The sequence below is a fragment of the Lynx rufus genome, unplaced genomic scaffold, assembly GCF_022079265.1.
Source record: "Lynx rufus isolate CCGP_SWC_20201006 ecotype Redwood Valley unplaced genomic scaffold, mLynRuf1.p SCAF_27, whole genome shotgun sequence".
In the NCBI taxonomy this organism is placed as follows: domain Eukaryota; kingdom Metazoa; phylum Chordata; class Mammalia; order Carnivora; family Felidae; genus Lynx; species Lynx rufus.
Window position 1 is genome coordinate 3,943,919 of NW_025814842.1, and position 15,665 is coordinate 3,959,583.

Consider the following 15,665-nt stretch of genomic DNA (forward strand, 5'->3'; position numbering starts at 1 on the left):
TCCTGGAATGCTATGTGTCGTGGTGGAAACCAATCCCCGCCTTGGCCCAACTTCCAGGCCAGGCTCTCCGCGTTCCTCACCTGTCCTCAGCTGAAAGCTGCCTCTCCCCCCCCCCCCCCGGCTTAGAGGCCACCCCCTCCGGAACCCCCACACCAGATGTTCCCCATTTTCCTTTTCCACACTGACCACACTGCTCTGGATTCCAGGGCTCCCTCCTCCTGCCCTGTGAGACCTTGAATCCGGCCCCACCTTGTCACGACCCACACGGCTCGCTGGCTGGCCCGCTTGTTTCTTCATTCCTGCCTGCACGCACACCCCTGCCACAGCCTCACCATGGGCAGAGTGGACACCCACCCCTTGTCGCTGAGTGTGGCCGTGAGACTTCCTCCGGCCAATGGCACGAGGGTGGGAGTGATCAAATACTGATTCTGAATCTAGGCCTCCAGAGGTCTGGTCAGCTCCCACTTTCCCTCGTGAGCCTCTGGCAGTACGGCCCCAGGAAAAGCACGCCCGGGCTCACCCACAGGCCTAGGGGGTGAACGACCCCGGAGTGGAGCTGACCCTGCGTCTGTGGACCTCCAGCTGTCCTGCTGTTGTGGCAACAAGCCCAGGCGAGGTCAGCCCGGCTGCCTTACAGACCACTGAGACCCATAATGGATACCTACTACCAGCTACCACTGGGTAACTCTTTGTTACACGGCAACAGCTGACTGATACACTCCCAATCAGGTGATTAAGTTCCCCAGCCCTGCACATCCTCTTGTTCCACACCCGCCCCACCCAATTCACATCCTCAGTCTCTCCTCAGAGCTCCACACCCCTGGGTCCAGGTGCCAGCTGTATGTCATTTACCCGGATGTTCTCCAGGCACCCCAGACTCCAGCCAGCAAAGTGTGCCACGTGATCTCTCCCTGCTCCCCCTACACGCCCACCCCACCGCCACCCATACTCACTCGTTCTGGTCTGCTCACACAGCCCCTCTCTCCCTCGCGACGTGCTCAAACCCACCACATATCCCTCCGTGCTGCCCCTGCCACCATCGCTCACCGGATCCCCACAAGGGCCTCCCTACCTGGACTCCTGTCCCCCTCAGGGCCACCCCCAAGTCATTCTATACAAAGCAGTCAGAAAGCACTTTCCAAAACCAGTCCGACTGTCCTCATCTACTTCCAGCCGCGGACAGCTTCTTATTTTCATTAGGGCAAACTGTGACCACAGCCCAGAGATGGGGCCGCCTGCCTCTCCCTCCTCCCCCACCCAGCTTACTAAACCAGAGCCAAGCCGGCCTCTCTCGGTTTACCACAGATACCATGCCCCCACCCAACCTCAGGGCCCCTGCACATGCCCACTCCCTGGGGTAGCTCAGCCCCTGCCCACTGCTTCCCCAGGGGGACCTCCAGCCACCCCCCCCCCCCACGCTCTGGGCCTGAGCCGACAGGGCATCGAGGGCACTTACCTGGAGTCAGTGGCCGCTCCGCAGCCCCACCACGTGGCAGGTGCTCATCCTCAGAGAAGCTCGAGTCCTGATTGGGCTCAAAGTCCTCCTCTGCAGCCATGCTCTCCATCAGCTTGCTCACGGCTCCCCCCTTCCCCCGGTTCTGGGGACAGAGCACAGCAGACCCACGGCTCGGGGCACGCCGTGCAAGGCCCGCTGCTTAGGACCCTCCCTGGAAACCCCGGAGTCTCGGTCAGGCTGCAGGGGCATCTGCCACGTGAGTGGTGCGGGGCCGAGGGGGTGGTGTCCGTGAGATCGGCAAGCAACCCGAGTGGCCAGGGCCTGCGTGGGCTGAGGCAGCACTTCCGGACACACATGGGGGGGGGGGGGCGGAGCCTGGGGTCTCAGTCACTTGCATGTCCAACTTCGCCTCAGGTCATGATCATGGCTTGTGGTTTCTAATCCCGCATGGGGCTCTGTGCTCACAGCTCAGAGCCTGGAGCCTGCTTCGAATTGTCTCCCCTCTCTCTGCCCCTCCCCCTCTCATGCTCTGTTTCTCTCTCTCAAACATTAAAAAAAAAAAAAAAAAAAAGCAGCCTGCTGGGGACAAGGTGGTATGGGGGGTGGGCACGCCCAGCATGCCCCATCTGAGAGGGACCTATGAGGACCTGGCTCCTGGGGCACCGCGAGCCTCACCTCCTTTTTCACCTCCTTCCCTTTGGCCTTGGCCTTGCTCCTCTTGGCAGTGGCCGGAGAGCTGGTGTGGGGCGCCCGGGCCTCTGGGGGCAGGGCGGGAACACGGGGCGGGGGCAGCGCTGCCCCTCCTGAGCTGGCCTCCTTCCCCTTCTTCTTCTGGGGGAGGAAGCAACAGAGGTGCCATCACAGGCCGTCCTCGCCATCCCGGGAAAGGAACGAAACCCCTTCCCTCCCCTCCCCCAAATACGTTTGTTTTTCATCTTTTCTTCATCTTAACTGCTTCATTACTACTATATGTTGCTTATTGTAAAAAAAAAAAAAAAAAAAAAAAAAAAATTACCAAAGTGCATATAGGTGCAACTTCTTCTCCAATGAATCCTGTCAAGTGCACAGCGCTAACTAGAGTCACTAGTGGCTGTGTGGTGTACCCTTCCAGAGCTTTCCAAAAGCACATACAACGGAGTAAATACACAGGCTATGAAGATACATTTGTGCACAATCGGTATTTTTTTTTAACACAAATGGGAATTTGCCAAATGTCCTGCTTTGCAGCTTTCCCTCCCAAGTATGTCTGATATAGAGACTGCTTCGCTTTGTTTTTAACAGCTGCTCAATGTGCAGCTGTGGGAGGGGGCGCCATTCATTCAACCGCCCTCCCACAACCCGGTGATGGATGCATCGGCTGCCTCCATTTTAACACGCTTCCAAATGAAGCCACAAAAAACCAGGATGGTGCCGGGTGGTCCCACAGGCACGTTCCTGGAAGAAGGACGAAGACCCTTTCGGCTGCGGCGGGTCACTTGGGGCGTGCCTGAGTAACTCTGAGCTCAGCCACGCCCACCCCAGCTCCAAGCCCCGCCCCCAGGCGGTAAGGGGCAAGGGGCCGCTCGCTGCGTATTGGTCCGCATTCAGCCACGCCCACCCCAGCCTCGCTGCTCCCTGCCCCCACCACAGGGCCGGGTGGAGGCTCCGCGGATTCTCTGCACTCAGCCCCGCCCCCCACGGTGGGGTGAAGGGGCCGCTACTCGTCCCCGCAGCCTCGAAACCAGTCCAACCCCACGGGCGTGGCTTCGTTTATCAGAGCAAAGCACTGGAAACAACCTGTCTGTCCTGCGGCCTGTCAGGGAAACACTGGGGCATCTACAGATACAGTTACAAGCTTTGCTACAGCGTCTGAGAGTCCTGCTCCAGGAAGAGGCAGGGGGCGCCGTGGCCAGGACAACAAAGTGGGGATACCTGGCGCCAGAAGGAAGCTCAGACTATAATCTCCGTGACCCAGGAGAGGTGGGCGGCAGGGGGCAAGAGGTAACTTTATGCTTTTTAAAAGACACATTCCTGAAACAAAACAACCAAGTCAAAGGACCGGAGGATGTGGGAAATTAAGAAATAGTAAAAAAAACACTGGACAAATGTTACCAAGACCACAGCGGAAGTCACAACTTCCTATCAGACAAGTGACATTCACAGCAAACAGCATTATAAGGGTCAAAACAGACAGTGTTACAGGGATAGAAGGTATTCAGTCTGGATCCCCGTTTGGGAGAGGGAAATACACATATGATTATATTTTCTTGTTTCTGATGCATCATGCCTTAATCCTGTTCACATTTCTGAAATCGGAAGGCATCCAGGGGGTCGAAGGAACACCCTTTCTCCACAAACACCTGCTGAAAACGGACAGCTCACTGAATGGGCGTCTACCTTCGCAGTTGTGCACGTGGGGCCAGCAGAGGACAGCAAGCAAAGTTCTGAGTGGACTTGTATTTGCTTCCTTTTCTGTATCTTCCAAGGCAGTGTTATCATCAGGTATAATTGAGACCTCTTTCTTTCCCACTGATGAGAGAGCCCTTTTCTGGGAAACTTATTATTATTATTCGAGTAAGAAAAGAACTCCAACAAGCTCTTTACCCAGAACAGACATGGTCACTGCCATGGTCATTATGGCAGGAAAATACCATCCTCAACCCAATCACCGCATGGTTGATGGCAGCGGAGAATGAAAACCAAGGGGTGGGTGCAGATGGAGGGATGTTATTCAGCCATTTAGAAATACTGATTAAAAAAAAAAAAAGTAAAATAAGGCTGATGGCAAGTGGGAATATCCAAGTCTAAAAAAGCAGGATACCAAAGCGGGTCTCAAAACACTATGAACAGTGGTTGCTCCTGTGGTGACTTCACTGGCATCTGATTTGTTTTGTTGACAATTAGTCTCTCCTGTTCTAGTCTCTTACTGTGTCATCAGAAGGCTGGGATTGGGTGAGCCCCCGATCTTCTCCCCAGCAGAAGGTACCATATCTTGGCAAAGGGCCCAGGGGGCAGCATGGCCCGGGGCGGGTGTTCAAAGCTTAGCTGGGACGCTCAGTAGCTGCCGTGACCTTGGGCAAGTTACAAGGCCACCTGTGCAGTTAACATGAGTAACCTACCTCGCAGGGTTTTGTGAGCACTCTGTTGGGACACAGTAAGAAATACCTACTTGGTCTCTGCCCCTGGTTCCTGACAAAGAGCTCCTGAACCCCTTGGAATTTCCTGGATCACAGGAGAGTCTTTTGTCCTAATGAGGCGACTGTGGGTAAGTCCCTAGCTGGCCTCGGAACGGGGGGCGGCTCACGAGAAACACCAAGCCAGGAGAAGCCAGGAACTCTGAGTTCCAATGTCCCCCATCCTCCGGGGCAGGGAGAGGGTCCAGAGATGGAGTTAATAACCGATCCTGCCAACGTGACGAAGCCTCCATAAAACCCTGAACGACGGGGTTTGGGGAGCTTCCAGGTCGGTGACGGTGCTGGAGAGGCGGCGCACCGGGAAAGGGCACGGGCGCCCACACCCTTGCCCCATCCCTTGCCCTGGGCATGTCTTCTATCCGGCTGTTGCTGAACCGTATCCTTTCTAGTAAACAGTAATAGTAAGTGAAGTGCCTCCCAGGGGTTCTGGGAGGCCCCCTGGCGAGTTACAGACCCTGAGAAGCGGGTCCTGGGAACCCCCAGTACACAGCTGGTGCGTCCGCCAGAAGCACAGGTGACACCCTGAACTTGGAACTGGCGCGCAGAGTGGGGGCCGGGCCCTCTGCCTGTGGGGTCTGTGCCAAGCCCGGGGAGTCGGGGCCAGAAGTGTCGTGAGTGGAGAAAAGGAGTTGTCCTTCACCAGTCGAAGTAGCAGAGGTGCTCAAGGGGTGGGACCTGGCCTGGGCCCTGCCTCAGACCATCTGGTGTGATCACCATGAGCTGTACATACTATTCCAGCACCTTCCCTCCGAGGCCCGGAGAAACCTGAGAGGGCTTCAGCTGTGGGCAGACAGGTGGGCGCCAATCACCGTGGACGACACCGGAAGACAGCCACTTCCTCACTAGCCCCGTCACCGGGAAATCAGTGCCAACCCTCATCCCTCTTCTCGACCTCCTACATAGAACATCACCGGTATTTGAGAGATCGTCCTCCATCGGGGACGGGGATGGGGAGGTCTGAATGCAACAACCAAAGGGGGTGGCTTCCTAGCAGCCAGTGCAAGAAGGGTCTGACTGTCCTGCGGTTCTTAGAAAGCAAGCATTTTAGGGGCGCCTGGGTGGCTCAGTCGGTTAAGTACCCAACTAAGGCTCAGGTCATGATCTCATGGATCATGGGATTAAGCTCCGTATCAGGGTCCATGCTGATAGCACGGAGCCTGCTCGGGATTCTTCCTCCTCTCTCTACCCCTCCCCAACCTGTGCGCACGCTCTCTCTCAAAACTGAATAGGGGCGCCTGGGTGGCTCGGTCGGTTGAGCGTCCAGCTTTGGCTCAGGTCACGATCTCATGGTTCGTGAGTTCGAGCCTTGCGTCAGGCTCTGTGCTGACTCAGAGCTTGTTTCCTATTCTGTGTCTCCTTCTCTCCTGCCCCTCCTCTGCTCCCACTCTGTCTGTCTGTCTCTCTCTCTCTCAAAAATAAATAAACATTTAAAAATTTAAGGGGCGCCTGGGTGGCTCAGTCAGCTGAGTGGCCGACTTTGGCTTGGTCATGATCTCAAGGTTCATGGGTTCGAGCTCTGCATCAGGCTCGCTGAGGTCAGCCTGTAAGCGCAGAGCCAGGTTCAGATCCTCCGTTCCTCTCTCTCTGCCCCTCCCCTGTCACTTATGTCCTCCCAAAAAATAAACGTTAAAAAAAAAAAAATGGAGGTGTCCGGTGTTTTGATAACTGCACTCAGGGGTCCCTGCACCTCACTCACACGTGAGGACTGCGCCTGAGACGGGAAGTAAGAGCCCCTCTGAGGCCGGGTCTGAACGCCCACTGCTGGCAGGGCTCCAGGGGCCCGTGGCTGGGAGGAGTCAGGCCCGCCTTCGGGGCCCCCTCCCGCTGCTCCCACCCCCCCGCACTGAGGGCCCTACCTTTCTGGGGTCCTTCCTGTCCTTGGCGCGGCCGGTGTCCTTTCGAGGGCTCAGCGGGCCACCCTTGCCGCAGCGGCTGGGCTTGGTGGCCGCGGGGGCCGCGCTGCTGGGCGCCGGAGCCGCGGCCGAGGCGTCGTGCAGGAAGATGCGCTCGCTGCGCCGCCTTGTCCACAGGTCGTCATCGCTGGCCTCGGGCCCCGCCTCGAAGCCAGGCTCCTTGGCGCCCCGTAGCCTGCGGGCCTTGCGCCCTTTCTCTGCCGCCAGCTTGGCCTTGTCGGGGCCGGCGGGGCCGGGGCCCCGGGCGCTGGGTGCGGGCACGGCCAGGGAGGGGCCCGGCTCCCCCAGTCCCTTCTTGGGCCGCAGCAGCCCGGCAGGCGACCGCTTCCGCACCTTGACCTCACTCTCCGAGTCCGTGTACTCAAACTCCGTGCCTGGATGCGAACAAGGGCAGGGGCTGTGGACGGGGGCTCCTGGGACCCTTGCTTCCCACCCACCCAGATGCCCTGGCCACCAGCAGAAGGCCACCGTCCCACCCTTCCTCCAGGGCACCTCGCTGCCCACGGGAGGCTTCTTGTATCCAGGAGAGGAACAGAGGCCCAGAGGAGGAAGACTCACCTGCCACACACCTGTGAGTGGCAGGTCCTGCTGGCCCCGCTGCTGTCCCAAACCCCCCTTGGCTGCCCAGACTCAACTCCCTGGGAATGTGACAGTCCCTGCCCGGGGCCCCCACGAGCTTCCCCGCTGCCTCCTGCGTGCCCGGTGGGAATCCCAGAAGCCAGGGCAGGCCGGGGAGGGCCCGAGGCCCTGCAGGGGCAGCAGGTCCACGGGAGGCATGCGGAAAGGCCGTGTGAAATCCCCAAGCCGGGTGGGGCCTCTCCTCTACTTCCTGGTGCCTCTTCTCAAGAGCTGGAAGGTCCCTGGCACCCGCTCGTCTTCTAGAGGGCAGGCCTCACCAAACTCAAAGCCCTGGGGCCCAGCTGCCTCCTGTCAGCCGAGGCTCTCCCTTCCAGCAGACACGAGGCCAGCCTTGATCCCAACCCTCGAGCCCCTGGGCTCCCTGAACACAGACCCTCTCCCCGACACCCCGCTGTGCTCTGTCCCTTCCGACCTCCGGGCCTTTGCTGCTGCTGGTCCCTCTACCTGGGGCACCGTTTCTCCCCTGACCTCGACCTGGAAATCCGCGGCCTCCTAGTGGAGAAGACACACTGAGCACCCGGGAAGATCCTCTGTCCACACCTCCATCACCGCAGGCACACACCCCACTGGAGGGGGCTCCCATCCATGTCTGTCTATCCGGTCCGGCCCTGTGCCCCGGACGCAGATCCCCAGTTTTACTACCGCAGGCCTGAGGACCCCTGGGAAGCCGACAGCCTGCCCACCAGGCCTCCTCGGGGAGGCCGGGTCCCATCGCCCAACAGATGCAGCCAGGCTGGGAGGGGGCACGCTCCGTGGGAGGGACCCACTCGCAAAGCTTAATGATCCCATTAATTAAGCTTTTGTTAACGGACCTCCCACCGCACAGGGAGGCAGCTGGGGGCTCTCATGGCTGATCAGGGTGCAGGCCATAAAAGGCTGGGGTTCTGCTGCCGGGTTTGACCCACCTGATGACAGCCCCCTGCAGAAAGCCGGAAGGAAACCCCCGGGCAGCGAAACGCTGCAGGTGAGCCGCGTAGGGAGCAGCGCCAGAGAACGGACAGAGCAGCGACGGGCAGCGGACACTTGCAAGTGTGGAGTAAGGTCGGCCCGGGGGACAAATACTTATGAAGCCAGTGGGGCAGCATGAATGGTGCCTGGGACACAGGAAACGGGCTCTGTGAGGGGACGGGCCTGTCCTCGAGCGGGGACACGCAGGAAGCCCAGAGAGAGGGGAGGACGTGCCGAGCCCTCACCGCCCACAGGGCCGCGGCAGGGAGCAGAGTCCCTGTCTGTGATGCCCACCCAGTGTCCTGTGCTCCTGCCTCCGCCCCCAAGAAATACGGTAACAAAGGAGGAACAGACAACAAAAAGCACAAAAAATATAAAACAGAAGGGTGAGACCCAAAGAGATTGCAAGTCAAAGGATGGAAAAGATAACCCATCCAAACACTAACCAAAAAGAGCCGAATAAGCATAAATATCAACATCAGACAAAACTGACCTTCCTTAAGACAAAACTTGTTACTAGAGACAAAGGATATATTTACATAATAAATGGCCAACTCACTAGGAAGATATAACAATTCACAAACATACATGAGCATAATCCAGAAATAGGTAAAAAAAGATTATACGCTATGACCAAGGGGGATTTATTCCAGGAATACAAGGTTGGTTCGACGTGTAAGAAAATTAACGTGAGGGTGCCTGGGTGGCTCAGTCAGTTGAGCGTCTGACGCTTGGTTACGGCTCACGTCATGCTCTCACGGTTCACAGGTTCAAGCCCCACGACCAGCTCTGTGCTGACAGTGTGAAGCCTGCTTGGGAATCTGTCTCTCCCTCTATCCCTCTGTCCCCTCCCCTGCTCACTCACCCTCTCGCTCTCTCAAAAATAAATATTTTCAAAAAATCAGTGTAATATACCGTAATAAAGGACAAAAACCACAGGAATACCTCCATAGACGCAGAACCTAACCTAACACCCTTTCGTGATAAAATCACTCAAACTGGGAAAAGAAGGAAATTCCTTCCACCTGACAAAGACAGCCATAAAAAAGCCACCAGTAACATCATACCTAATGGTGGCAGAATGAATATTATCAACCCCTATGATCAGAAGACAAAGATACCTGTTCTTGCCACTTCCGTTCAACATTGTACAGAATATTGTAGCCAAGGCAATTAGGCTACAAAAAGAAAGAAAAGGTATACCCATCCGCCGCTCTATTTGCAGATGACATGATCTTGTATTATAGAAAACACTAAGGAATCTACTAAAAACCTATTCGAACGAACAAATGAGTTCAGCGAGGTCACAAGATACAAAATCAATACACAAAAACCACTTGCATTTCTATACACTGGCAGTGAACACTCCAAAAATGAAAAGAATCCATTTACAATAGCATCAGAAAAACAAATACTTAAAACTAAGTTTAACAAAAGGAGTCCTAGAGTTGTACAGTGAAAATTATGAAATGTTGTTGACAAAAATTAAAGACACAAATAAGTGGAAAGACATCCCACGTTCCTGGATTAAAAAACTTCCATTGTCAAGATGCCAACACTCCCCGATTTAGCACCATTCCTAATCAGAATCCCAGGTGGCTTTTTTGCAGCAATTCACAAGCTAATCCCAAAATCCCTATGGAATGCAAAGGACTCTGAGGCACCAAGACAATCCTGAAAAAGGAGAACAAATATGGAGGACTCCTACTTCCCAATTTCAAAGCTTCCTACAATAATTCCTCCAGTAATCAAGACAGGATGCTACTGGGCTAAGAACAGACATAGAGATCAATGGACTAGAACTGAGGGTCCAGAAATAATCCTTCATATTTAGGTTCCGCTGATTTTTCACAAGGGCACCAAGAGTGTGCAATGGGAAAAGAACGGATTTCTCAACACATAGGATACTGGGCAAAATGGATCTTCACGTGCAAAGGCCCCTCCATCACTCCATACACAAAAAATCAACTCAAAACGGATCACAGACCTAAATGTAAGTCACAAACCATAAAACTCTTCAGTGAAAACAGGACTAAATCTCTGTGACCTTGGGTTAGGCAATACTTGTTTGCATAAACGCCCGAAGTGCAAGTGATCTCTCTGGACTTCATGCAAACTGGAAACTGTTATTTCAAATAACCCAAGAGAATAAACAGACAACTTACAGAATGGGAGAAGACACTTGCGAAGCACAGTCGGAGTTACAGCCAGAATGTACAAAGAGCTCGTAACAACAAAATGACAACCCAATTAAGAAATAGGGATTTAAATAGGCACCTCTCCAGACATACGGACGGCTGAGCAACATGAAAGGCTGCTCACCGTCATCGGGAGAAATGCATATCAAAACCACAAAACAACGTAACGACAAGAAGGGGGATGTGAAGAAACTGGAACTCTCAAAGGCTGTTGGTGGGAATATAAAATGGTGAGACCACTTTCGAAAACGGTTGGGCAGGTTCTCAAAAGGTTAAAACATTAAGTTACCAAATAACCCAGTGATTTTAGCCTTAGATTTGTAGCCAGAACAGGGGCGCCTGGGTGGCTCAGTTGGTTACGCATCCGACTTCAGCTCGGGTCATGATCTCACGGTGTGAGTTCGAGCCCCGCGTCGGGCTCTGTGCTGACAGCTCGGAGCCTGGAGCCTGTTTCAGATTCTGTGTCTCCCTCTCTCTGACCCTCCCCCGTTCATGCTCTGTCTCTCTCTGTCTCAAAAATAAATAAACGTTAAAAAAAAAAAAAGAATCAACATTGAAAAACAATGCAGCCAGAACTGAAAACATGTCCACACAAAAACGTGTACATAAATATTCAGAGCTGCATTATTCACGATAGCCCCCAAGTGAAAACAAAAGAGTAGATAAACAAAATGTGGTATACTCATAAAATGGAGTATTATATAGACATAAAAAGGTTTGAAGTCACGTAAGAAGAAACAGGTCTTTATGAAGGGTCTTTATCTATTAAAGGAGTTGAATCAACAATTAATGACCTTCTAAAACAGAAAATGCCAAGCCCGAATGTGGTCACTGTTGAATTCAACGAAACATTTAAGGAAGAAATTATACCAATTCTCTACCATCTCTTCCAGAGGACAGAGGCAGAAGGAATACTTCCTAACTCATTCTATGAGGGCAGAATTATCCTAATACCAAAGCCAGACAAAGAAAACTACACATCAATATCTCCCATAAACATAAATGCGAAATATCAACAAAATATTAGCAAATCAAATCCAGCAATGTATGAAAAAAATTATACGCCACAATCAAGTGAGATTTATCCCAGGTATGCAGGGCTTGTTCAACATTCAGAAATCAAAAACAATTAATGAAGTCCATCACATCAACAGGCTAAAGAAAAATCTCATGATATTAACAGATGCAGGAAAAGCACGTGACAAAATTCAACACGCATTCATCATAAAAACTCTCAGTAAAGTAAGCACAGAGGAGAACTTCCTCAACATCTACAAAAACCTTACAACTAGCATCATATTTACGGGTAAGAAACTACAGAGGCTTTTCCACTACGATCAGGAACAAGGCAAGGTTGTCCCCTCTCCCCACTCCTTTTCAAGATCATAGAAGTCCTTGCTAATGCAATAAAAAAAAAAGGTATACTGATTGGGAAAGAAGAAATAGAACTATCTTTGTTCACAGATGCCATGAGTGAGTATCTATGTAGAAAATCTGAAAGAATAAACCCAAAAAATCTCCTGGAATTAATAAGCAATCATAGCAAGGCTGCATTTTACAACCTTCACATACCAAAGTCCATCACTTTCCTACATACTAGCAATGAACAAGTAATTAGAAATTTAAAACACAATACTGTCTACATTAGCACTCCCCAAAATGAAATACCTAGGTTAAATCTAACAAAATATGTACAAGAGCTATGGGATGAAAACTACAAAACTCTTATGAAAGAAATCAAAGAAGACTTTCCGTGTTCATGGATAGGAAGACTTGATATTGTCAAGATGCCAATTCTTCCCATTTTGATCTATAGATTCGATACAATCCCCCCCAGAAGTGGACATCAACATACTAATGCCAAAGTTTATATGGAGAGGCAAGAAACCCAGAATGACCAACTCAATATGGAAGAAGGACAAAGTATGAAGACTGACAGTACGTGACTGCGAGACCTAGTATAAAGCCACAGTAATCCAACGAGATACTGACAAAAGAACAAACAGATCAATGGCACAGAATAGAACCCCAAAACAGACTCCCATAAATTTAATCACATAATCTTTGACACGGAGTAAAGGCAATACAATGGAGAAAGAAGATGTTCTTTCAACAAATGGTATGGGAACCACTGGAGATCCACACGCAAAAAAAGTGAACCTAGACACAGAACTAACATCTTTACAAAAATTAACTCAAAATGGACCATAGGACTAAATGTAAAACGCAAAACTCAAAACCCCTAAAAGAAAAGGTAAGAGAAATCCAGATGCCCCTGGGTTTGGCAGTGAATTTTCAGATACGACGCCCAAAGGACAATCCACGAAAGCTGGGCTTCCCCAAAAGTAGAAATTTCTGGTTTGTGAAAGACACCATAAAGAGAATGAAAAGACAAGCCAGAGACTAGGAGAAAATATCTGCCAAAGACACACCGGATAAAGGTCCGTTCTCCAAAACAGATAAAGAACTCTTAAAATTCAACATTAAGAAAAGACCCCGATTGAAAAAATGGGTCAAAAATTGGAATAGACATGTCACCAAAGATACAGAGATGGCAAAGAAGCACTCGAAAAGATGTTCCGCCTCATGTCACTAGGAATGCAAATTAAAACAACAAAACACCACTACACACCTATTAGAATGTCCAAAATCCAAAACACTAACGCTAAATGCTGGCAAGGGTTGACAAATCCTGTTCACCGCTGCTGGGAAGGCAAAACGGCACAGCCACTTTGTAAGACATTCTGGCAATGTCTTACAAAACCGAACGTGTTCCTACCATACGATCCAGCAATCACGCTCCTTGGTATTTACCCAAAGGGGTTAAAAACTTGTGTCCACACACACGAAACTACACACAGATGATTACAGCAGCTTTAGTCAAAGGCGCCAAACCCTGGAGGCCACCAAGATGTCCTTGAACAGGTGAATGAATAAGTAAACGGTGGCCCGTCCAGACAATGGAATATTATTCAAAGGTAAAAGCTAAAAAGAAACAAGCTGTCAAGTCATGAAAAGACACGGAGACACCTTTAAGTGCACAGTATGTGACGTTCTAGAGAAGGCAAAACTGTGCAGACATTAAGAGTGTCAGGGATTGCCAGGGTGCGAGGGGAGGAGAGGGATGAATCCAGAGAATTTTTAGGCAGTGAAACTACTCTGTATGACACTCTAATGGTGTATTTACACCATTACACATTTGCCCAAACCCACAGAATGTACAACACCAGGAGTGAATCCTAATGTAAACTATGAATTCTGGGTGACAGTGATGGGTCAGTGTAGGTTCATCAATGGTAACAAATGCACCACTTTGGTGGGGAATGCCGATGATTGGGGGGGAGGCTGTGCGTGGGGCGGGGGTGGGGGGGTGCATAGCACGGAGAGAGGATATCTCTGTACCTTCCTCTCAATTTTGCTACGAACTTAAAACTGCTCTAAAAAAAAAAAAAAAAAAAGGAGTAAGTACTGACATATACCATGGATGAACCTTCAGACAATTACAACAACTGAAAGCAGCCAGATACGAAAAGCCACATGTGGTAGGATTTCATTTATATGAAATGTCCAGGAGAGAGAAATCCATAGAAGACAGAGAATAGTGGTTCAGGGAATAGGGGGAGTGATATGAACAGGTATGGGGTTTCTTGTCGGGGACGAGGGGATAAAAATGTTCTGAAATTAGACAGTGATAATGGTTGCACAGCTCTGTGAATACAAAAAAAAAAAAACCCCATCAAATTGTACACTTTAAAGGATGAATTTTAGGGGCGCCTGGGTGGCTCAGTCGGTTGAGCATCCGACTTCAGCTCAGGTCACGATCTCGCGGTACGTGAGTTCGAGCCCCGCGTCGGGCTCTGTGCTGACAGCTCAGAGCCTGGAGCCTGTTTCAGATTCTGTGTCTCCGTCTCTCTCTGCCCCTCCCCCGTTCATGCTCTGTCTCTCTCTGTCTCAAAAATAAATAAACGTTTAAAAAAATATATAAAAAAAAATAAAGGATGAATTTTATGTGATGTGAATTATAGCTCCACAAAGTTGTGATTTCAGGGTAGATTCAAACCTGAGAATGTCAATAATTACATTAGATGTTTAAAAATTAAGCTCTCCAATGAAAAGACAGAGATTACAAAACAGATCGAAAAGGACCCAACTATAAGCTGTCTAAAAGAGACTTTACATATTAAGACAAAGGTAAAGTGACTACATGAGTGGAAAAAGACATACCACGCAAAGAGGAAGCATTAACAAAGGTGGAGTGTGGGGCGCCTGGGTGGCTCAGTAGGTTAAGCATCCGACTCTTGATTTCAGCTCAGGTCTTGATTTCATGGTCATGAGATAGAACCAAGCCCCACCCACATCTGGTTCCACGATGGGCGTGCAGCCTGCTTAAGATTCTCCCTCTTTCTCTCCCTCTTCCTCCGCCCTCCCATCGTCTGCACACACTCATGGGTGTGCTCTCTCTCTCTCAAAATTAAAAAAAAAAAAGGGTAGTGACAGTTTAATATCAGATAAGAGGGATTTCAAAACAAAATATATCAAGAGATAGAACACTTGGTAATAATAAAAGGATCACTTTAAGAGGAAAACAGGAACTCATAAACGTACATATGCACCCAATAACAGAGCTTCAAATACATGAAGCAAACGTCCAGAGTTAAATTATAAGGAGAAAGAAAATCCTGCAATCCATAGCCGGAGGTTTTATATGTATCTGTAAGCAACTGATAAAACTAGACAACTAGTAAAGACACACAAGATCTTAATACTTTCAATCACATTGACTTGCCTGATAGAACGGAATGACTTACAGAACACTGTGTATAATGACGCCAGAATCACATTCTTTAAGTGCACACAATACATTTACTAGGAAATACCATATATCCTCAAATTTTAAAAGATTGAAATGATAGGGGCGCCTGGGTGGCTCAGTTGCTTGGGCCTCCGACTTTGGCTCAAGTCATGATCTCACAGTTTGTGAGTTCGAGCCCTGCATCGGGCTCTGTGCTGACAGCTCAGAGCCTGGAGCCTGCTTCAGATTCTGTGTCTCCCTCTCTCTCTGCCCCTCCCCTGCTCGTGCTCACACACACGCACGTGCGTGCGCGCGCTCTCTCTCTCTCTCTCTCTCTCTCAAAAGATAAATAAATAAACAATAAAGATTGAAATTATATACTTTTTCTGACCAAGATGGAATTATGTTAGAAACCAGTAACAAGTAAATAACAAGGTAATGCCCACCATATTTGGAAAACAAATAATACTTGTAAATAATCATTGGATAAAAGTAGAAATCACAAGATAAATTAAGAAAAGTGTTGAACTTGGCACAAAAACAGAC

The 15,665-nt window shown here is 50.4% G+C and overlaps 1 protein-coding gene across 2 annotated transcripts in view; it reads right to left on the reverse strand.

The window, feature by feature from the left end:
• TNRC18 (trinucleotide repeat containing 18) overlaps positions 1–15,665 on the reverse strand; it is an 84,880-nt gene that overhangs the window by 11,676 nt on the left and 57,539 nt on the right. For both annotated transcript variants that reach the window (XM_047089286.1, XM_047089287.1), the window contains exons 18-20: positions 6,486–6,916; positions 2,132–2,287; positions 1,457–1,598 (exon numbers count right to left, since the gene is read on the reverse strand). In XM_047089286.1, coding sequence (XP_046945242.1) covers positions 1,457–1,598; positions 2,132–2,287; positions 6,486–6,916 — 729 coding nt within the window. The remainder of the gene's footprint in view (positions 1–1,456; positions 1,599–2,131; positions 2,288–6,485; positions 6,917–15,665) is intronic.